This window comes from Camelina sativa, chromosome 7 (genome assembly GCF_030686135.1).
Source record: "Camelina sativa cultivar CO46 ecotype springtype chromosome 7, ASM3068613v1".
Taxonomy (NCBI): Eukaryota; Viridiplantae; Streptophyta; class Magnoliopsida; order Brassicales; family Brassicaceae; genus Camelina; species Camelina sativa.
The window spans coordinates 18,754,128-18,777,528 of record NC_141886.1 but is presented as its reverse complement, the minus strand read 5'-3'; the positions used below and the strand labels follow the sequence as shown (position 1 = coordinate 18,777,528).

General features: G+C 35.7%; 2 protein-coding genes, 1 non-coding gene and 1 pseudogene across 3 annotated transcripts; 3 read left to right on the top strand and 1 right to left on the bottom strand.

Annotated features, from left to right (window-relative positions):
• The window catches only part of LOC104704675 (paraxanthine methyltransferase 1-like), a 29,912-nt pseudogene extending 18,796 nt beyond the window's left edge, over nt 1–11,116 (top strand).
• Nucleotides 5,492–5,598, top strand: LOC147941410 (small nucleolar RNA R71). Its single transcript, XR_015562997.1, has one exon. It is a non-coding gene; the product is annotated as a small nucleolar RNA R71 (small nucleolar RNA).
• On the bottom strand, nt 5,685–6,221 carry LOC147941409 (uncharacterized). The gene has a single exon (XM_087456983.1). It carries the CDS (start codon nt 6,219–6,221, stop codon nt 5,685–5,687), a length of 537 nt encoding a protein of 178 aa, XP_087313109.1.
• Nucleotides 11,117–19,499: 8,383 nt separating the features above from the next.
• Nucleotides 19,500–21,077, top strand: LOC104701257 (paraxanthine methyltransferase 1). Its single transcript, XM_010416905.3, has 3 exons — nt 19,500–19,692; nt 19,776–20,429; nt 20,577–21,077. The coding sequence occupies exons 1-3, from the start codon at nt 19,618–19,620 to the stop codon at nt 20,907–20,909; spliced, it is 1,062 nt and encodes a 353-aa protein (XP_010415207.1). The 5' UTR covers nt 19,500–19,617; the 3' UTR covers nt 20,910–21,077.
• Nucleotides 21,078–23,401: the final 2,324 nt, after the last annotated feature.

Below are 23,401 nucleotides of genomic sequence, written 5' to 3'. Positions count from 1 at the left end.
AAAATCACTAATGAGGTAATTTTGTTCAATTATCGTATCCGTTTATAAATATAGATAAATAAACACGTCCAAACTTTGATATGTTCTTTGAAAGTATATCATGAAATCTTTTATATGATCATATTTTTGTTTCAGTTGTAATTCAAAGCTTCAAAGTAAATCTATATGAAATTTTTTTATGTTAAGGTTGTGTGTTGTGTGGTCGAGCAACTTGCCGTAGATGCTAGTTTTGGATAAGGTTCTTAGAAGTCTATAGTAAACGATATTGGATCAACTCGGTTAGTTTCAGTTCTGTATTTCTTGTGCAGTCTTAGCAAATATGAAATGTGTTGTGCTTGGAGTTTTATAATGAAGATGTAAACGATTTGTTGGATCCTGGAAATTGTGAAGTAAATGTTAGAATGATATTAGGATACCAAAATTCAGAGGGTACGGTTACATTTACAAATATTATACATCCTAAGAATATTACAAGATAGTAACATTTGGCAAGCTTATTTTCTTCATCATCCCTCCAACAATACACAACACTTCCCCCATAGGTGCCAACCTTCATCATTCTCGAACATGCCGGCTGAGAAATCTTTTACTTAGCCAGACGATTTTCTAAACAGGCGAGTGTGTTTGTGAATTTGCCAGTTTAGACTTCTTTTCTTAGCTAGGCAGGTTTCTCGGACAAGCAGATTTGTACGAATACATGCCAGTTTAGACTTATTTGCTTAGCTAGGCGGGTTTATCAAATAGGCGGGTTTGTAGGTGAACTTAGTGGGTAGACCCTAAACCCTAAACCTTATTTTTACCAATTTATAAGTGGGCCTGCCTGCGAAATAAACGGTATTCGTTTATTTTTTTTGTTTTGAGAAAATTATTTAAACAACATCGGTTACGTATTCTTTTTTTGAAACTAGTTCAACACTGCTCTCATCTGTGTCGATTCTGGCGATTTCGAGGTAAGCAGAGGGTCAGAACAAGCATCTTGCCAAGGATCCTTGATATGCTCAAATTAAACCCTGGAGCTATTCTCTCAAATTAAGAGGTCAGTGCAGTATTTAGGGGTCGAATTCCACAAGGACTCAAGATTACACAATAAATTAGAGAGTTTTATGATTACGCTAAACAAGTTGATTTTAAATAAAAAAAAAAGAAACGCAAAATATTAAATAAAAGCTGTGAAAATTCAAGGATCAAAAAGCTAGGTCTAGGGAATTTCTCAGGAAATTATGGAATATCAAATCAATAAATTAATTAGGATTCAAACAATTAAAAATCAGATCTAGAACTCTAAACTCTTTTGTAAAATAAATCAGTTCTCACTGCAAATATTATCTAAATTTAAAACCAGAAAATCCAAATCTCTTTGTAAAATTCTAGGTTAAAAATCTGCATTGAAAACAGGTTTAGATTGTGCACAAAGTCACTAAATCAAATCTCTTTTCAAGAAGTAATTTTGCTCATCAAAATGTTTTATGAGGAAAATCAATTATATTCTCATATCAATTTATTTTCCTAGGTTATTAATTCTAGATGGCCAATCAAGGATTAATATGAAGAACAACCTATGATGAAAATCTAGAAATATTATAAATCCTAAATAAACATATATAATAAATCATAAAATCCCTGTGAAAAATCCTGAACTTAACAAGCAAACTACTCAGACATGTTTAATAAAGAACAAGACATCTTTTCTGAATAATAAGCAATTGAAATTAAAAGAGTAAAGAAGGAGTTTATGAATTCTTCTCTCAAAGCAGTTCATATCTCTCTCCCAAAAGCTCTCAAAATCTCACAGGGTTGCAGAAAATAAAACTTGCTGGAAAAATAACTTGTAGGGTTTGTAAAACCTAAAAATACTATATATATGTCCTAAAACACGTCAGGGACTAATATTGCAATTATGGAAAACTTCGGGCAACTTTTTAAAACTTCCAAATTTTGCTTCTCTCGTAGACAAAACAGGTTGTCGACCGACACCAAGGTGGTGTCGATCGACACCATCACTCTGAATCGAATCCAACTTCTTTTCCTTGATGAATTGCTCCAAAATGATCCAAATCGCTTCACTTTGCTCCATCCATGCTAAAATCCTAGAAAACCTGTAAAGACCTACAATCCTTTGGAATCTCTGAAATCTCCATTGTCATCTCATTAGTCAATATTAAAGCACAAATAAAGTGAATTCTTACCAAGGGAATATCGATCAATGGCATATGGACTATCTTTAGGCCAAGACATTCTTCATACATCTCCTTTCCTCTCCCTGTTCTCACTTCCAAGAGTTGATTTTTTTTTCAAACATTTTCTCTTTTTTTTTTTCTGAATCAAAGGTGTAAGCGACTATCGGGGTCATCGGTAATTTACCTACCCCTCGCTTCCAAGGTTTGTGTGATCATTTGACTCAAGAGTAGAATAATGAGGTCACAGGTAATTTACCTACCCCTCTAAACTGATCAAAATCATCTCATCTTTTGTTCTCCTCTCTTCTTTTTTTTCTGATCTTTTTTTTTTTTTAAGTACTGAAGGGAAGAGAGAGGGGAGACATACTTTGAAAAATTGCACTGTCTTGTATGGCCCGAAGAAGAAGCCAAGTCCACTGATTTCAAACTCCCTAGGCAAGAGAATTAAGTCCAATTAAAATCCTGATAAAAGTTGAGACAACGTTAGATCAATCAGATATCCATTGAATAAGGGCTTTCAGGATTGTTGATACAGCTCATAGTCTTTCTAAGCTTCAGTTCTGAGATCAAGCATAAACAAGTAATCATTAGAGTGATAGCCAAATAAGAGAAATCATTAGTCAAGATCATAATTCCATAAGACAAAAAGAAAATTTTTGAAAAATTTGACTCAAACTTTATAGTTTTGACTGACACAACTGAAATTCAAAAACAAAAACATAGTTAGTAGAAAACCTCCTCCAGACTTAAACAACACTGTCCCCAGTATTATCAAGTAAGAGGAAAGCTAAAAGAAACAAAAATGTATGGAAATTGTAATGAAAAGATGAACTGATTCTCGGGTTACCCAACGGTGTCGACCGACACCATTTCAGCGTCGATCGACACTCATCATGAATGGTGGTTTTTGGCCGTAACTCCTTGTTAGTTGCAGTTAGTTGTGCTGATGTGTTGTTGGATCAATACTTGGATGATTATTCTGTTAAGAAACACTCAAACACAAGTGAAAAGCAATATGATAGATAGATAGTTCATAATTTCAAACAAATTTCAAACAAAAACTGACTCAATGCACAAAGAAAAAATGACTCAAAAGGAAAAGAAAACCCTAGAAGTGGGTTGCCTCCCACTAAGCGCTTGTTTTTCAGTCATTAGCTGGACTGTTTTAAAACTCAGGCATCCAGTGGATCGGAAAATGGCAATGAATGCTGTCGAGAGGAATGTCTCATCATCCAAAGTGGTGTATAAGCTTTAGGTGCATGAGGTCTGCCAAGGATGTGAGTAACAAGACCATGGCGGGATTTAGGGATGGGTTTGCTTCTCTTATGTCCTACAAAATCATCAACAGAAGAAACAAGCGCTCTACGATAATCTCATGGCTTGGTTAACTGCAAAAAAGTTTTTGTATCTTTGAAGATCTTATTGATGATAGGAGAGAGATTAAGTGCAGAAGATGTGTACCTTGGCCTTACCTGTGGACTCTGGAGTGTGGACTGGTGACTTTTCTGTCTTAGAACAGCTTTCTGACTTGAAGCATAGAGAATATCCTGCGAGCTCTCAGTTCTGGTTAAGTGTGGGCTCGGTCGTGGAGGGGTGTCGACCGAGTTGGTGTTGATCGACATTGAGCCTGATGCTCGAATATCAGAAACTTCCTCAACAGAAAAAGTTTGTCCGTCAATAGTAGGAGCTCTCTTCAGCTTATGCATCTCAAAGTTCATACTTAAACCATCCACATTCAGTGTTCTGTGTCCCTTCTGCACATCTATGATGGCACCAGCTGTAGCCAAGAAAGATCTTCCTAAGGTGAGAGGGTCTTTCGGCTCTTTATCATACTTCAGCACCACAAAGTCAGTGGGAATCATGAAGTTTCCAACCTTAATTGGAACATCCTCTAAGATACCTTCAGGAATTCTCTGAGATCTATCAGCTAAGATAAGAGATATCTAGTTGGCTTGAATTTTGTCATCCCAAGTCTCAGAGCAACAGAATGTGGCATCAAGTTGATGCTAGAGCCAAGATCACATAGTGAGTGAGCAAACCTTCCTGTGGAGATAGAGCAATCAAGTACAAAGCTTCCAGGATCTTCTAACTTTTTTGCAATCCTACTCTGGATCATTGCACTCACTTTCTCAAAGACAACTACCTCTTTCTTCTTCTCTTTCTTCCTCTGTGGAGGCTGGTTCAGCAGAATTGCACTGACATCCTTAGTTAGCAAAGCTCCTTCCTCAGGGCTCAAACCATTTGATACCATTCTAAACACAGAGCGCTTAAGTGGTGGTGAAAGCTTTACTGCATCAATCAAAGGCATCTCGATCATCACCTTTTCCATCATTGCCTTGCATCTAGCTTCCTCCATCTCCTGCTTGGACCTTCTTGGCTTAAGAAAAGGGACTTTAGGTTTGTACACCCTCTCAACAGCTGCTGGAACCTGAGATTTTGTGTTTTCCGATTCTGTCTGAGAGGGGTGTCGATCAACACCATCATCTGAACCCGAGAATTTGGTCGATTTTTCTTTCGTTTCTGCAGAAACAAATTCACCATCATCTCCATCTCTCAGTGATATGGCATTACAAGCATGCTTGGGGTTTGTCTCCATTCTTCTAGGAAGAAAACCCTCTTGTCTCTTCACAGACCCAGCAGTTTGTGCCACTTGACTCTCCAATTGCTTAACATGTACATTCAGTGCATAAATCCTTCCACTAAGCTCTGTGTAGACATTATCAATCTTCCCATTGAATGTCACAATCAAATTCTCCTGACCTTGCAAAAGTTGCTCCAGCATGGCCTCCATTCTACTCTCAGAAGGAGTCTGTGGAAGTGGAGACTGATTGGAAGAGTTCCCATAAGTCCTTGTGAAGTTGCTCCCTTGTTGCTGCTTCTGAAAGTCAGGTTTGGGGATGTACCCTGAAGAGTTCCCACTGTAAGGTTTGTTGCTTTGTTGATTACCGAATCTCTGTCCTTGATACCCAACTCCATACACATAGTTGACATTATCATCTGTATTCTCTGGCTCTGGCACAAATGTCTCAACCTCAGTAGCAAATTGGACTGACTTCTTACCCACTAGAAGATTGTGAACTGAATCTAGCTTAGCATTGACTGAAGCTAGCTGGTTTGAATTAAATCCTCCATGCAATCTCTTCCTTTCAGCATTAGCTCTCTTAGTACTATTGCTGGAGGCCAAATTCTCAATCAAAGCTTCAGCATCTTCTGGAAATCTTGTTTTGAAGTTCCCATTGCTAGCAGCATCTAAAGCTAACTGATACTCCCAGTCACATCCTCTGAAGAAGATACTTAACAATTGTAATCTGGAAAAGCCATGGTGTGGACAATCCCTCTGATAGGCTTTGAATCTCACCCAAGCTGCCTTGAAAGCTTCATCAGGTTTTTGCTTGAAAGAGGACAGCTTGACTCTCAGCTCATCAGACATTGCATCATCATAGAAATAGTTCAGGAAAGCCACCTTGATTTGTTGCCAAGATGTCAAAGATCCAGCTAGCAACTGCTTCAACCAATGAGATGCTTCAACCAATGAGATGCTTCTCCTGCAAGTGAGTATGGAAAAAGCATGCAGTAGATGTAGTCTTCAGTCACTCCATTAGCTTTGATACTGGTCACCAGATCTTCAAAGTGCTCAATATGGTCCAAAGGCTTCTCATTGGGCAGGTTAGAGAAAGGTCTCTGCCCAACCAGTTGAAAATAAGCAGGCTTAAGCTCAAAATCATTCCTGGGGAATGGAGGAGAAACAATTGCAGACCAGTTCTCATACATCAAATCAGCCCAGTTAAAGTCAGCAGTGGTTCTGATTAAGTCCCGGTTGTGCTCCTGTCTTCGAACCAGATTGTTTACGTGGTTTGCAGCTCCACGTTCGTCTGCAGGAAGGGGGTGTCGGTCGACACCATCAGCCTGCTCGTCTCCGACAATGATTTCAGCAATTACGTTGCCCTCAGCATCAATCTTTTGGCCCTGCTCATTGCGCAAGTGGCCCTCTTGATCCTTTAAAGCACCGTCCTCATCACAAATCAAAATGACTGTGCTAACCATCTTCAGCGATTTGGCTGCTTTTCGGTTTTCACGCTCAAGTTTTCCCAACTCTTGGTTTGAAAGCTTCACAGTAGGACCAGTCTTGTTGCTCCTTGTGTTAGGCTTATTAGACATGTACATGAAACACCAAAGAGAAGAAAAACAAAAACGTGTAAGTAGAAAATAAAAAGAAAAATTTAGACGAAATTAAAAACTCAAATCTAATGGTAGATCAAAGAGTCTCCGGCAACGGCGCCAAAAACTCAAACCCTAGAGCTACTCTCTCAAATTAAGAGGTCAGTGCAGTCTTAGGGGTCGAATTGCACAAGGATTTTAAATAAATTATAGAGTTTTATGATTACGCTAAACAAGTTGATTTAAAAAAAAAAAACAATGCAAAATATTAAATAAAAGCTGTGAAAATTCAAGGATCAGAAAGCTAGGTCTAAGAAATTTCTCAGGAAATTATGGAATATCAAATCAATAAATTAATTAGGATTCAAGCAATTAAAAATCAGATCTAGAACTCTAAACTCTTTTGTAAAATAAATCAGTTCTCACTGCAAATATTATCTAAATTTAAAACCAGAAAATCCAAATCTCTTTGTAAAATTCTAGGTTAAAAATCAGCTTTGAAAACAGGTTTAGATTGTTCACAAAATCACTAAATCAAATCTCTTTGTAAGAAGTAATTTTGTTCATCAAAAGGGTTTATCACGAAAATCAATTATATTCTCATATCAATTTATTTTCCTAGGTTATTAATTCTAAATGGCCAATCAAGGATTAATATGAAGAACAACCTATGGTGAAGATCTAGAAAGATAATGAATCATAAATAAACAGATCTAATAAATCATAAAATTCCTGTGAAAAAACCCTGAACCTAACAAGCAAACTACTCAGACATGTTTAATGAAGAACAAGACATCTTTTCCGAATAATAAGCAATTGAAATTAAAAGAGTAAAGAAGAAGTTTATGAATTCTTCTATCAAAGCAGTTGAGATCTCTCTCTCCCAAAAGCTCTCAAAATCTCACAGGGTTGCAGAAAATAAAACTTGCTGGAAAAATAACTTGTAAGGTTTCTAAAACCTAAAAATACTATATATATGTCCTAAAACACGTGAGAGACTAATCTTGCAATTATGGAAAACTTCGGACAACTTTTTAAAAATTTCAAATTTGACTTCTCTCGTAGACAAAACAGGGTGTCGACCGACACCATCACTCTGAATCGAATCCAACTTCTCTTCCTTGATGAATTGCTCCAAAATGATCCAAATCGCTTCACTTTGCTCCATCCATGCTAAAATCCTAGAAAACCTGTAAAGACTCAAAAACATCCTAGAAAACAAATCATGGTTAAAAACCACAAAAACCATGATATATCAATCCTCAAGTTGTTCCTGCCCTTGTTCAACAACTCCACACCCCTAAAACCCCTAATGTCCGCTTGCTCGCCGTCGTCTTCCACTGTAAAAGGACCACATGAGCATAGACTCTATTGTTGAGGGTACAGATTTTGTAGTCTACACTTTTGTATTAGAAGCATCCAATTTTTATTTGAGAATTATGGTTTAAATACCGCTTTAGAGTTTAAAATTAATTCCAGTTTGAATGATTATATTTTCTTTACGGATATTACTAGGGTTAGGAATTAACAATTGTGTAGAGTTTGAATGATTATAAGTGCTTTACTGCTATTAAGAGGTTTACAAATTAACAATGGAGTGGTTTGATGAGTCTAGAGCTAGTAATTGTTGCCAACCATATGTTTGATGAAAGACTTCAAAGAATTTGTGGCTCTTGTCTGTTTCATTAGCAACAAATGATTCAATTATTCACTTGTTTTGTCTTTTGGCGTTAAATCCTAAATTATTCTAGTTATTATGATACTATGATGGTTGTACCGATTTAAAGTGGACTCTATTGCTGAGGGTTTGCATTAGAACCATCCAATTTTGTGTAATGTGATTCACTTTTGGGTTTTCTGAAGCTATAAAATTGAGATTTTGGTTCTGGTTTTGTTTTGAACTCTAGAGTCTTTTAATGTTTGTGAACTCAAGTGTCTTTCAATTTATATATATTTTAGATGTTCTCAATTACTTTGGTTTCAAACTTTTTTTTGTTTTATTGTTCATAGTTTTATTTCGTTTACATGTGTGTTTTTTTTTAGGAAAAAGATCACTGAAAAAGAGAAAGTAACCAACTCACAGAAAAAAGGTTACACCTACGGATCACAGGAGCATGGACTCTACTGTTGAGGGTATGAATTGTTTCTTTTCAGTTTATGCTGCGTGATTATAGCGTTTGCATTAGAAATCCAATTTTGTGTAATCTGGTCACCTTTCGGTTTTCTAATGCTATAAAATTGAGATTTTGGTTTTGGTTTTGTTTTTAACTCTAGTGTCTTTTAATGTTTGTGAACTCTAGTGTTTTTCAATTTTTATATATTTTAAATATTTTCAAGTTTACTCTGGTTTCAATCTCTTCTCTGTTTTATTGTTCAAAGTTTTACTGTATTTACATGTGCTTTTTTTTTTAGGAAAAGGATCATTAGAAAAAAAGGTTCATAATCAGATGCATCTGAATGCAAGTCTAGTCAGATGAATCTGAATGCAAGTCTAGTCCTCCACTGCTAAATCAAAGATGGAGAACAGAAGATATAGACAAGGTTGACTATGTAAAAGTTCTCATGAAATTAGTCCATGAACCAGCCCGGTATTTGGATGAAAACACACTCAATGCGTTGGGAATTCATAGGATTTCATGTGGTTCTTTGACAAGATTGAGTTGACCAAGTTTATCTTGCTCGAGTGTGACATTTATGAAGATCTAAATATCGAATTTCTTGCCACCGTAACACTTAAATTTTCAGGAGAATCCTCTAGGAAAAGATACCCAAGTAGCAGGGTTCTTAAGTTCCAACACCGTCAAAAGCCTTATTTGATAAGCATCAAGGACCTATGCACGGTGTTTGGATTTGGAGACCATGAAGCATTTGCATTCCTACCCCAAAAAATGTTCCTCGAGACATGGAGGAGAATTGGAAACCCCAGCTACAACTCAACTAGGGGGAAGATATATTCCACCTCAATTAGACATTTGACCCTTCGGTATGCACACAAACTCCTTGCTCACACACTTTTTCATAGGCAAGAAGCCACTAAAGTCAATGTTGAGGAATACTTCCTCCTTGTGAAACCCTTTAGAGACAAGACGATTGAGGTCAACCTCGGGTCAATACTTGCTTGCATATTGGTAGAATATCGACATTGGGGGTTTTTAACACAGTTGATGAAACCAACAACATCAATTGGCAGGCTTATCACCCCTATTTTAGAAACTTGCATAATAATCTCCAGGGATTCCAACCTATTGCAGGAAAGAGACGACGCTTAGATCTCAGTTTTTTGGCCGATACTTTGTCCATTAGGGGGGTTGTAAAAGAAACCAAACAATTCAATACCAGCTCACCGAGGACAAAATGTTCTTACTACAAAGTAAGGACCTTCCTTCTATTAAATCCAGGAATCAATACTTTAACACAACCCTGGACCAACTCTATCAATCCATGGATAAAAAAATCAATGGAGAGTATTGCAAGGTGGAAAATGAAGCATGACGGTACCTTGCTCCAACAAAGAATCGGTAACTCCTAGTGCATCTCACACCACACCCTCAGCAGAGTGGGGGATGTACGAAGCTCGATTAGTGAAAGAGCAAGAGAGGTCCATATACACTTTGAAGAAGAGAATGCCATGCTTAAGAAAAAGTTCTCCTTACACGGGAAATCAATGTGCAAGCTCATTAATCTTTCTAGTGAGTTACTAGTGTGGGTTACTTGTTGGAAGCGGCAAATTAGGACAAGATGACCGAGGCGATCTCAGCCAACCTTAGCCTCGATTTGATATCGAATCGGTTCAATGTAGCAGACTTTGGTTGTGCGAGTGGACCTAACACTTTTGTGGCAGTCCAAAATATAATGGACGCGGTAGAGGAAAAGTACCAAAGAGAACAAAACCCGGTGATTAACATTGAGTTCCAAGTCTTGTTCAACGACTTTACCCTCAACGATTTCAACACCCTCTTCAAGACACTTCCTCAAGGGAGAAGATACTATAGCGCCAGACTTCCTGGTTCCTTCTTCGAACATGTTCTTCCTAAGGAGAGTGTCCACATCAGATTCATGAGTTACGCCTTCCATTTCACCTCCCAGATACGAGATCCCCAAAGGGATCATGGACCGTGACTCTCCCTTATGCAACAAAGACATGAATTGCACCGAGTTCAACCAAGCGGTCAAGAAAGCGTATCTTGATCAGTACTCTATAGACACCAAGAAACTACTGGATGCTAGAGCTGAAGAGCTCGTGCCCGGGGGATTGATGTTTCTTTAAGGATCGTGTTTAAGAGACGAAGTTAAGATGTCAGCGACCCGTAAAGGAACAAGAATGGATTTTATCGGAGAAATCTCTTAGTGATCTTGCTAAAGAGGTACTTACTATATAATTTCATCTTCAAACCTCAATTACATAATTACTTAACTAACTAATCTTCTTGTTTTGTTGGTTTAAAAAAAGTGTCACCGAGCAAGACAAGGTGGACACTTTAAGAACCTCAATTTACTTTGCAGAGCAAGGAGAGATAAGGAAAATCATTCAGGACAATGGGAAGTTCACAATCGAGGCTTTTGAGGATATCATTCACTCTAAAAATGAGTTTCCGCTGGGCCCCAAGATATTGGCCATCTCCTTCAAAGCCTTCTATGGTGCATTCATTGCCGCACATTTTGGAACCAAAGTCATGAGGAAAGCTTTTGAGCTTGTCGAGGTCAAGGCCCACGAACAGATGTCGCGTCTCCAGAATTGCAAACCTGGAATGTAGTACCCCATCATGCTTCGCAAGAACTGATCCATGATCCAGATATATTGAACTAATGTGTTTTACTCCGTAGTTGCTTCATCTTCTTTCCTCGACATCATGGTGCTCTGTCTTTCTTTTTCTCTTGTTTTAGCGTCTTTGTATCCTCCCGTATCTTACAAATTAATAAAACGTCACTTTACGCCTATACATAAAGTAATAAACGAGTGTTACTGATAAATGATATGGATCATAAAACCTTATTCCATCTGTTAATTTTAGTTTGTTACAAATCTCGAAGGCTATAAAACAGTCCATGATCCTAAATAACATATATGTGGCTAGATATATATGTTAAAGTACGAGAACGGTATGTAACAACATAAAAGTAAACAAGATTCAAGCTTTGTTAACGGGGTTCGGATAACCTACATCCCGAGACCAAGTCCAGAATTCATTAACTAGAAGTAGAACTCCAATAATACCATCGACAGATCTCATTATCTTATTGATGGGGCGACGCCACACACCTTGTGTGTATCTCTCAATAATACCTAAGACGTGCACCTCTCTATGAAACGCTCTCTTGGTATTTATAAAAATGGCTCAACCGTAGAGTTAAAAACTTTCCTATTCTAAACCGGTAAACCAACATATTTAGATAACTCCTAAATAGAATTAATCCTAATTCCATAACTCGGTAGGATTAGTATAGCTTGCACCTCAAGCTATCTTCAAGCTTATGCCTACATTCTCCCTCTTAAGCTTGAAATCTTTTTCTTCCAAATCTCTCATGCCAGTGAGATCCCTCATTTCTTCAAACTCATTTCTTCCGAGCGCTTTAGTTAAGATATCTACCTTTTCCTCACTTCCGGGAACATGCTCGACCTCCACTTACCCATTCTCCACATATTCTCTTATATCTCTGCAAAAACTCATTTTATTTCATGTTTGATTGATTTCCTTTTGATATCATCGAACACTATCTTCATCACCTTCATTCTCCAATGTTTATATCAAACAAGATTCAACTTTTGAACCATCTTTAATACCCACAAGCATCATGTTCATTCCATAGAGACATAAATTCCGGAGTTCCAAAGCTGGCAGGCTAGGTTCCGGTTTCTTGTCTGCTTGTTTTTATAGCAAAACCCTAACATTTGCTCTTTCTTTCTTTTGCGCCAAGACAGATGGGCCAGCTTCTCCTTAAGCCCATATGATAATAGGTTTGGTCAGAATTGGACTAGACTTGACTGAGGTCCATTCTTCACAATCTCCACCTTGGGCCCAGTCAACTTTACCTTCTTTCTTCATTAGGCCCAGCAGAGAAACCTTTCTTCTTCCTTTTGCCTTTGTTTCTTTTCACGACAAAAAAACAAGCAGACTCGAAACTTCTTCTTCGATTTCTCCGATCACAAAAATAACTGAAACGCGATTTTGACGAAGGCAACTCCGACCACCTCCACGTTCGCTGGCGACTTCGCGTGTAAACCTTTGCTTCTGAACCCGATGCCTACGATTCCTCTGTGGCCTTCTTTTCTCCGAAAAAAAAAAACAATGGCCATCTTCGCCATCATCACCTCTGCTGGCTGTCGCTACAATTTTAGAAGTTTACGACTCCAACTCAGAACCCAAAAATCTCAAGCCGTGTATCTTCCTTGACACAACATCGGATTGACTTCTCCTATTAAGCTCTGCTGCAATCTACGGCGATATCGTTGCCGTCAAATTCTGTGGTGACCAATGGTGCTCTCAAGTCTCACCATTTAAATCCGTCGAGCCCTTAAACCTCTTTTGCTCCTTCGATAGCTAAGTCGTGATGCAATTTCGACCATGAATCATTGCATCTCTGGTGCTTCCTCTGTCACCATTACTCTTTGTAATCTCAGGTATTTTCAAGCTCCTCTTTATCTCTTTATTGAGCTCTCCCCCTTCTGAGATTTCAAACTTTTTAAAATCATAACTAGATTCTACTATCCTTCTTGTAGGAGCTCTGCTCAAGAAATCCGATTCCCGATATCTTTTGTTCTCCTTAGCTCCACCTTGAACCAAAATCACCATGTTTAAATATCTGCTTCTTTCACAAGCAACCTTCTTACTAGTCCACTTCCTTGGATCCGTTTTCCACTAGACTCCACCTGAAGCTTGACTTTCCCCGTCACAGCCTCAATACTCCACAGGTAACTCCATTCTCCATGTGCTTTTTCCTTAGACTTGAACATATCTCACAGAAGTCTCATCCAATATTTTTTTCATAATTCTGTGAGGTTGTTGATTTCACATCGGAGTTACCTGGAGCTGCGTCTTCAACTAGTGAAACATCATTTCCAATTGTGAAACATCAAGACCCCAAACTTCTCCTCACTCTTAAAAGTTTTATCTTCATCAACTCCGACATAACTTTCTGAACACTAAATCACCAAATACGACATCTTCTCGGGCTCCCTTCAGAGTTCCATGATATATGTCTCCATCTCAAAAGTAAACATGTCATTGATTCTCAATCAATACAAAGAAACTCTTCAAAGACTCGTTTTCAGGTTCTCTCTTTCTAACCAATCCAGTATAAACCTAACTCAATTAAAAAAAAGGACTAGATTCACTAGGTTTCACATTCTTCCCAACGAACAGGCATGGAATCAAACTAGAGCAAGCTGACAGGATTCAATCCCACGATCTTCCAGAAACACAACAACACAAATCACAACTTTCAGACTTCTCATATCAATCCCATCAATCAATTAGATCTTCGATCTCTTCTATGTCCTTTATGGGATACAAATTTTAGAACTCCCTCTTGAATCTATATGCTCTTTCTCTCTCTCTCCTTGGCAGTGTTTCACAAGCTTCTAGACAAGCTTCCTTCTACACTAACGCACAGAAGACTCAATACACGTACTAAGAGAGTGGGATTTCATGGGCCTGATTTTAATTAGACAAGTTAGAGGGCCAAAACAGAACACATAGACCCATGACGAGAAAAACGATTCTCCTTTCTTCGTGGATGCTTCCGCAACACGATAATGATCAACAACCGCCACCTCCTCCTCTAAATCTCTGTAATTTCAGGCTGTTACTTTGTCATCGATCTTGACTCTTGAATTCATCATACCTTTCTTTTCTATCCTATGTCAAGAAAACTTTTTTCTTCTTCTCAATCGTTTTCCGAGGGTAATGGAAACAAGTAGCGTTTTCATTCAACTCCGATGGATAGCACAAAACCTTCCTGGGAGTTTATGATTTATTTTGCTTCTTCATAGTACTCGTCATTCTCGTCTGCTACCAATTCTACGCTAGCCACAAATCCAGAATCACATCTGAAACAAGTATAGATCTCTATCGAACACAAGCTCTGATACCAAATAAAGAACATATATGTGGCTAGATATATATGTTAAAGTACGAGAACGGTATGTAACAACATAAAAGTAAACAAGATTCAAGCTTTGTTAACGGGGTTCGGATAACCTACATCCCCGGGACCAAGTCCAGAATTCATTAACTAGAAGTAGAACTCCAACAATACCATCCACAAATCTCACTATCTTATTGATGGGGCGACGCCACACACCTTGTGTGTATCTCTCAGTAATACTTAAGACGCGCACCTCTCTTGGTATTTATAACAATGGCTCAACCGTAGAGTTAACAACTTTCCTATTCTAAACCGGTAAACCAACATATTTAGATAACTCCTAAATAGAATTAATCCTAATTCCATAACTTGGTAGGAATAGTATAATTTGCACCTCAAGCTATCTTCAAGTTTATGCCAACAGATCCTTTTTGGATTTTGGAGTTGAAATGGAACACGTAATTTTTGTCTCCTATGTGGAAACTCTTTTGAGGAAGAACATAGTCTAAGAAAGAACCGGGAATCCAAGCGTTATAGTATCCTGATCTGCTTGGAGAATATGAACCGAAGAGCGTGTTGAAATCGTTGTTGTTAAATCATTGAAAAGGACTTGGAACTCAATGTTATCGGCCGGGTTTTGTCTAGTTTTCTCTACGTTACTTGTCTATCAGTACCATAGAATCGTTGTTATGTTATGAACTGCCACGAAACTGTTAGGTCCACTCACACAACCCAAAATCCGCTATATACTGAGGCCTGGGGATCATGTCTAAGACCACTATAGGAACATTCATGGATTTTATTGGAGATTCTCTTAATGATATTGCTAAACATGGAAGGAGAGTTAAGGCGAATCATTGAGGAGAACGGGAAGTTCACTCAAATGTGTTTCCGCTTGATCTTGGCGACATTCATATGTGCAGTCTTAGGAGAAATAGTTTCAACTTTTATATAGTATAAATTCTTAATCAGTAAAAGACATTGGTAAAGTTATTAAATTTAAACATTGTTTATATCAGCAGAAAACAAATGTTGCACTAAATTTCAAGCACAGTGTATAATGCCTATTCCTACCAAAATCCAAAATAATCTTCAAAAACTGTGAAAATCGAAACTCCTTTTCTTTTCTTTTTTTTTCAATTTTTTTTTTTTGGCGGTCGACTATAGTTTATATAAACTATATTAGTTATCGAATCGAAACTTCTTTTCTTTTTTTTCTTTTTCAATTTAAGGCGTCCACAATAGTCATGGCCAACTATAGTTTATATAAATTGATACAGAAAGATTCGATAACTAATCTCGCAGCCCGAGAATAAATCATATATTAAGATTAAATAAACCCACATAATCAATCATAGATTCAAAGTAAAACTTGTACAGCGCAGCCGCAGAGTCGTTGTTGAATACATATAAAAATTATTTTGCATGTTACGTATCTTGATTTTCATCCTATGTTCCCTATGTCACAAACTTCACAAACTCAATATCTTTGAGCTTAAGAACGTAACTGGTTAAAATACAATAGGTGTAGTCGCAGTTAAAAGAGTTTATGGAAGCAGGTGACAACCACTTTCATTGTTGTTAAACGGTTTAAACGATTAATTTAACGATTAAAATAAGCGTGTCTGCAAAAAATTTATAATTAATTGATTAACAAGTACGGCAACGGTTAAATCAAAATGAACCAAAATAAATATAATATACTATACAATTATTAGAAACGTATAAAACTTGGACTCCATTAAAATAAAATTGAACAGTATAGAAAACCATAAATTCAATACTAAATATTTATTCAAATAAAATATATATTGTGAAACAAAATAATTTTTCATACCGGAAAATAAAGGTTAGAAAACAAATAGTGTTTAAAAATCAACTTGAATATATATAAGACTTGGTAATATAATTTATCTATGTATTGTATTTGTGTATGTTTTTTTGTTCTTTCATTTTTCTGAACAACCGTTCTCGACATTAACTAAAATTCTTACGATAAGAAATTTCTGGAATTTTAATTTGAAACGGCCCGAAACGGTGTAATGTAAAAGCCAAAAATAAAATATTAATATTTTGAAACAACCATAATGTTAGATATTGGGAGATGAAGGTTAGAGAACGACCAAAGTTTGAAAATCAACGTGAATATATGATTTCATAAAATATATTTTTATTTATTGTGTACATGATTATTTATTTTTTTTAATTTTTTTTTCTTGTACACAACCCCAAAACCTTGTGAAATTTTTTTTTAAAAAATTAGCGATTTGAGATTGTTGAAGACAGTATAATATAAAATTTATGATTTATAAACGCTAATATTATTCGTGGGTGATTGCAAGAAAATCATATTCTAATATATCATCATAAAGCTCATTCACTTATTATTTTTTGTTTAAATTACTGTTTCTTATGGTATATATAGGTTTTAAAATAATCAGATTCGAGAAGCCACTATTTTTGCTAGCTTTTGTTTAATTTTTCCATGATTTTTTTGTTAAATTACATTTTTCTTTTCATTTGTGTATGCATTTGTTTTACTGCTATTTTAGGGTATTTTTTTTTAATTATTTAGTATATCACTACTAAAAAAATGCATATTCTGATTGTTGTTGGTTTAAATTCTTTTAAGTGACGTTATAACGTCCCACAAAAAAAAACTTCACAAGTGACGTGAAACATAACGAAGAATCACATAATACATATATTGTCGTAAAAGCGACGCCATGAAAGCATTTACATATACTTTTTCTTTTTGTCAAACAGCATTCACATATACATTTTGTCCATTTATACTAAACTCTTTTGTTAATCTAAATTAAATTTGCAAAAGGCTGAAATATAATTCACTTTTTTTTTTGGTTCTACATTCGCAATATATTTGTATATCTTTAACTTAAAAGGGTTAAATTGTAGTCTTCCAAGTGACTGGCAGGAAATAAATTATGTTTAGTACAAGATCTTTCACCAATGCTTCTCTTTACATCTTCCTAGATATACAAAAATAATTGTATAATTCTTTGGCAACTTCAAGTCTAGCTAGTTTCATTTTGGCTTGACATTCTGCTGATCATTAAACCGTGTTCTTAACAACTGAACTCTGAAAGGCATAATGTTCCCCCACAAAGGTAATAGACTCTCTGTTACTTTTGAATTAAAGATTGTCTTATTTCACACCAAAGTAAAACTTTCTGAGGATTTATTGAAATCCATGTCATATTTTTAGGAATCTTTAATTTCATGTTCTTATATGTCACAGTCAGCCATTGTTTCCTCTCCCTCATCATTAAATAAACCAGCACGATTCCTCGTCACTAACTTTATCATGCATATTCATCAATCTTAATAGATTTTTATTTTTTTAATATACCTCAACATAGAATTTTTCAAAGATTTGACAAATTCATTTTATTTTTTAGGCCCTTGTTTTACACTTTACTTTTGTGTTCAGATCTTTGAATCTTTTTTTTTTGTTAACAATTAATTTTCTGATCGTTGTCAACTATAAGTTAAGCATAAACATAATTAATTATAAACTAAATAATGTTTAAGACGTATACATTTCATCGACTAAAACTGAAAAAGAAGAAAAGAAACGCTGAAAGCAGATTGTCGTGCGAATAAAAAGAGAGGAGATAGATGAAAATACTAAAATTAATAATATGTATAAAATTTTTTTTATCTATGTGTGCTTTCACAGAAGTTATGGGCAATGAGTAACTTTGTTCTATTTGTTTGGTTTTCAAAAAATTAGGCAAAATTATCAGAATTCAAACATTGGTTTGGTTCATGTGGTACATTTCAGTATATCATCAGAATTCAAGCTTTTGTTCGGTTCATGTAATACTAATACGTAGTATGCCAAAGTCAGAAAGAAACTGTCCGCTCTGAGGACTGACACATGGATAAGTACTATGTAGTCTACGGTTGCGTGAACCACCACGGTTGTGATGTATGAGTCTAAAAAGGTTTCTTTGTCAATGAGTCTAATGCAAGGCTACGTGTTGGCCATTCTTATGAGTTCCATAACCATGAGAATTCTACTGTAGAGAAAGCATCGTGTAAACAAAACTGAGGTTGATAAATTACTGTCGGGTTAGTTAACGTCGCGAAGGTCATATCTTTTTTTTCTTTTTTTTTTTTGACCTCCCATATCTTTTTTTTTTTCTTAAAGCACATCAAAGGGACATTATAATATTAAATCTCTTATCCGCAACAGCTAACTCAACAAATACTATTAATTATTTATAAGCAATTAGAGACCAGGGACTTTCAAACTTTTATATATAATATTGTCAAACTTTCAACTTTTTAAAAATACTTTAAAACTTTCAATTGTTTAAAATATTTTAAAACTTTCAAATTTTCCAAATTCTTATATTTTTAAACTATCAAAACAAGGAACTTTCAAACTTGCAAAATAAAAACAATGTTTGCATAAGATATTTTTCGAAAACTTAGATTTAGAAGTCCAAGAGTTAGCCTTTAGATTAATATTATAAACAATAACAGAGAGAGATATTAGAAATAGTAGAGCAGACTAACCCTGTTTAGTAGATTGGAGAAAATTAGAACAACTTTCATGAGACTAAGTAACTGTACATAATTTGTCTTATAACATGACAATATATATCTTTCTAGCTAGATCGGATAGTTTCTATATTGAAGTTTCCAACTAGGACTTAAAGAAGTATTATAGTATTTCCATCCTACAATCAAATTTATATTAAACTTCGAAAATTTCCACAAACTATTTGGGATCCTATAGGTTGTTCTCTTGCTACAATTATGTACATTCATTCCAAAATTAAAGTTGATAAACTTCATCAGATTACGACGAACCGTGTATCTGAATAAAATAGTTCTGATGTTCACTACATGTTATCGTATAGTTAATACACATGGGAATGCATTGCATTCCGTTTGTGTAGTTGATTATACATTTTAGATTTTGTGTAGCTGATTATTTTTTTCCTTGTTCAAAATAACAAATTTTAAAAATCATAATAATTTGTTTCTAATATAATTTGATTGGTTATTTGACCTAATAAGATAATTATTTGTCATTGCTCTTTAAAGCACAAGGAATGTTACTATATAAATAGGCATAGAGACATCCGTGGATTATCACTTACTCTCATCACAAACAAAACAAAAGCATCAAACAAGAGAAGATCGAATAAAGAAGAGAGACATCATGACTACTACTCCAGATTGGATCATGATTGGAGGAGATGGTCCTGAGAGTTACAACCAACAGTCTTCCTATCAGGTTTTAATTATTGTATTCCTTGTTAGCCAGGTTCTGAAATCCTAAGATGTATGTATGTAACAGTGTCCTTTAATTATATACAGAGAGCGTTACTGGAGGCAGCAAAGGACAAGATGACCGAGGCGATCTCAGTGAACCTCAACCTCGACTTGATTTCGAACCGGTTCAGTGTAGTAGATTTCGGGTGTGCGAGTGGACCGAACACTTTTGTTGCACTCCAAAACATAATAGATGCAGTTGAAGACAAATACCGTAGAGAAACCGGACAAAACCCGGCGGATGACATTGAGTTCCAAGTCCTGTTCAATGACTTTACCCTCAACGATTTCAACACACTCTTCCAGACACTTCCTCCGGGGAGAAGATACTACAGCGCCGGAGTTCCTGGTTCCTTCTTCGAACGTGTTCTTCCTAAGGAAAGTTTCCACATCGGAGTCATGAGTTACGCATTCCATTTCACCTCCAAGATCCCCAAAGGGATCATGGACCATGACTCTCCCCTATGGAACAAAGACATGCAGTGCACCGGGTTCAACCATGCGGTCAAGAAAGCGTATCTTGATCAATACTCTATCGACACCAAGAAACTATTGGATGCCAGAGCTGAAGAGCTCGTGCCCGGGGGTTTGATGTTGCTTCTAGGCTCGTGTCTAAGAGACGGAGTTAAGATGTCCGAGACCCCTAAAGGAACAGTAATGGATTTTATTGGAGAATCTCTAAGTGATCTTGCTAAACAGGTACATAAAATATTTTATCCTCAAAGTATTACGTATAATTACATAAGAACTTAACTAACATTATTAGTACTATACTGCTATCTTTATAAGTATTAACTAACATTATCTTCTTCTTTTTTAAAAAAATTTGCTTTTTATTTGAAAAAGGGTGTCACCGAGCAAGAAAAGGTGGATACTTTCAAAACCTCAATTTACTTTGCGGAACAATGCGAGATAAGGCAAATCATTGAGGAGAATGGGAAGTTCACAATCGAGGCTTTTGAGGATATCATTCACTCTAAGAATGAGTTTCCGCTAGACCCCAAGATATTGGCCATATCCTTCAAGGCCTTCTATGGTGCATTTATTGCCGCACATTTTGGGACCGAGGTCATGAGGAAAGCCTTTGAGCTTGTCGAGGTCAAGGCACGCGAAGAGATTTCTCGTCTCCAGAATGCCAAACCTGGAATGCAGTACCTGATTGTGCTTCGCAAGAACTGATCCATTATCCAAATATATTGTTAATGTGTTTTACTCCATTGTTGCTTCATCTTGTGCTCTCGATCTCATGGTGATTTGTCGTCTTATTTTATTTTTGTCTTTCTTGCGGTATATTTTATCGTTTTATCGTCTCAACAAATTAATAAAAAAGTCACTTTGCGATTAAAATGTCATACGATTATAATAATTAGTGTTGTTGATAAATGATATGAATCGATCGGAAAACGTTATTCCAGGTACCATGTGTCATATATCGGATCCTATACATACAAAGTCTCAAATTTAAGATTTTTACATTTATATTTACATAAATATATTTTAATTGAAATAATAAAATTTGTTAAGTGCACTATTAAATTTTCTTAAACAGTTTTAAATATTTTTATACTAAATTATCGATAAAATCAACGAAAATACAATTATCTTTTTTTACGAAATATAATATCAGTATAAGTGTGTGACCAATCTCTTTGAGTAGATTACTGGTAAATATAATTTCATATATTGTTACACTAGATTATGCATGGATAGTTGGATACAAGTTAACATTTGGTACATGATGATTAATCTCTTTGTGAATCTCTTCCTCATAGGTATGTTATTTTATATATAACTTGCTCATTACTTAACATAATAAAGGGAACTTTTCTTTAATTTGGTCGTTGATTAAAGAATTAGTCAACTAATATTTTCTTTAAATGTGAAAACTACAGTCTAATGGTTTTAGTTTACAGCATTTTAGAGTCGAATTCATAGGGAAGAGATCTAATTATTAAGCACTTGAAATGTACAAATTTCCCTAACCTAAGAAAACATAGTAGAGGTTTTAATCTAACAACCTAAGTGAAATGAAAAGAAAGGCAATTGACCCATTCAAATTAGTGAGGACCTCACTCTGAGGTAGGCAAACACCAATAAAAGCCATGAAAATCCAAAGAATTGTCACTAATCCTCAAAGATTCATGTAAGAAGAAGAGTAGAGGAAATATATAAGAAATGAAATCTAGAGAAATACTTATCAGAACTACAAGATTCCAAATTTAATAACAAATAAAAAAAACCTAGGCTTAAGAAAAAAATAGGTTTAAAACATTATACAGGAAAAAAAAACAAACCCAGTCAACCCGAGACAAACTAGCTTTGACCTGAATTGTTATTGGATAACAAGAAACTAGCTTCGTGATCCCTCCGCATGAAGCCGCTGCAATCCATCGACGTCACGACCCTGCTACATGATGTCGCTCGCTGTGTCATCGCGAATTCACGATGTCGCCCACATGCACGAAAATGCTAGGATCTTTGTCCATGAGGTGAATTCGATATCTCCTCCAACCTCTTTACCACACCGCCGCAACAAGCCGCCACAGCTCACCGGTCAATTTCTCATCCTTAGGCTACATCTCCTTCTTCATTTCATCTCCCTAGTTGATCCAAATGACTTCAAAATTAATCTTATTTTCTTGCAAACACCACTTCAAAACCTACAAGAGATCAATGCACAAAACACCTAAACTTCTAAATGTGAAAGTAAATGCAAGACAAGAAACTAATGCCAAAGTGAGCTTAAAAATGCATGCATTAAACTAATGCATCAGTACGTCGTCTATTGCATTTATATTATGTTGAATGTTGAATTCAACTACCTGAAACATTGCGATTATAATGAACAATTACCAAGAACAATATATCTACGGGCTACGGTGTAGTTCGCTCCTCGTAATATTCAAACAAACATCTAATAGTTTTGCTTGTATGACATCTCCGTAATTGGCATGTTCTCAACACATGAGACTATAATGAATGGTTATGCCTATATCACTCATGACATACAATAAGTTTTGTATTATTAGATTGCAAAAAAAACTGTATTTACTGAAATTAGAAACTAAAACTAGTATAAGACTTGTTTTATTTACCATTGTGGTAAGAAGTTTCCTCGTATGGGAAGCTTAGAAACAAAATTATCACATTTCAAAATCACATTTGATTTTTTTTGTTTTTGAAAGTTTATAAATAATAATGGAATAAAAAAGCCTATATAACAATCACAACAGATATATATATATATATATATATATATATATATATATATATATATATCAGCTGATTCCTTTAAAAACTTGTAATATGATCCTCATGTAGGAGTGGTACAATGAAATTGGGAGCATAATGGTATTTTACAAACAGATATTCATATGATATATATTCCTTTGCTAGTCGATCTGCGACCATGTTGCTTCTTCATGGTGTCCATTGGAAAGAAGGTAAGGTGAACTATTGTTTCCAATGATTGATTTCTCGCACCCACTTATGAAGTCTGAAGTTTTTCTTATCGCCACTCAGAAGCCGTTGCACCGTTTTATTATCTCCCTGAAAAAGAACTTTATTGTAGCCTCTACTTCACACATGTTGCATTGCCATGAAGAGGACCTGTAATTCTGCTTCTAGTGATCTTGTATAGTTTCTACCAATACTGATTGCTGCTTCTAAAA

What these genes read in the sequence shown, in the direction of transcription:
- LOC104701257 (XM_010416905.3), top strand. Translation starts at nt 19,618, where the DNA reads ATGACTACTACTCCAGATTGGATCATGATTGGAGGAGATGGTCCTGAG. An exon ending in ACCAACAGTCTTCCTATCAG is followed by an intron (nt 19,693 to 19,775) that starts GTTTTAATTATT and finishes AATTATATACAG; the next exon opens with AGAGCGTTACTGGAGGCAGC. An exon ending in TAAGTGATCTTGCTAAACAG is followed by an intron (nt 20,430 to 20,576) that starts GTACATAAAATA and finishes TATTTGAAAAAG; the next exon opens with GGTGTCACCGAGCAAGAAAA.
- LOC147941409 (XM_087456983.1), bottom strand. Translation starts at nt 6,221, where the DNA reads ATGGTTAGCACAGTCATTTTGATTTGTGATGAGGACGGTGCTTTAAAG.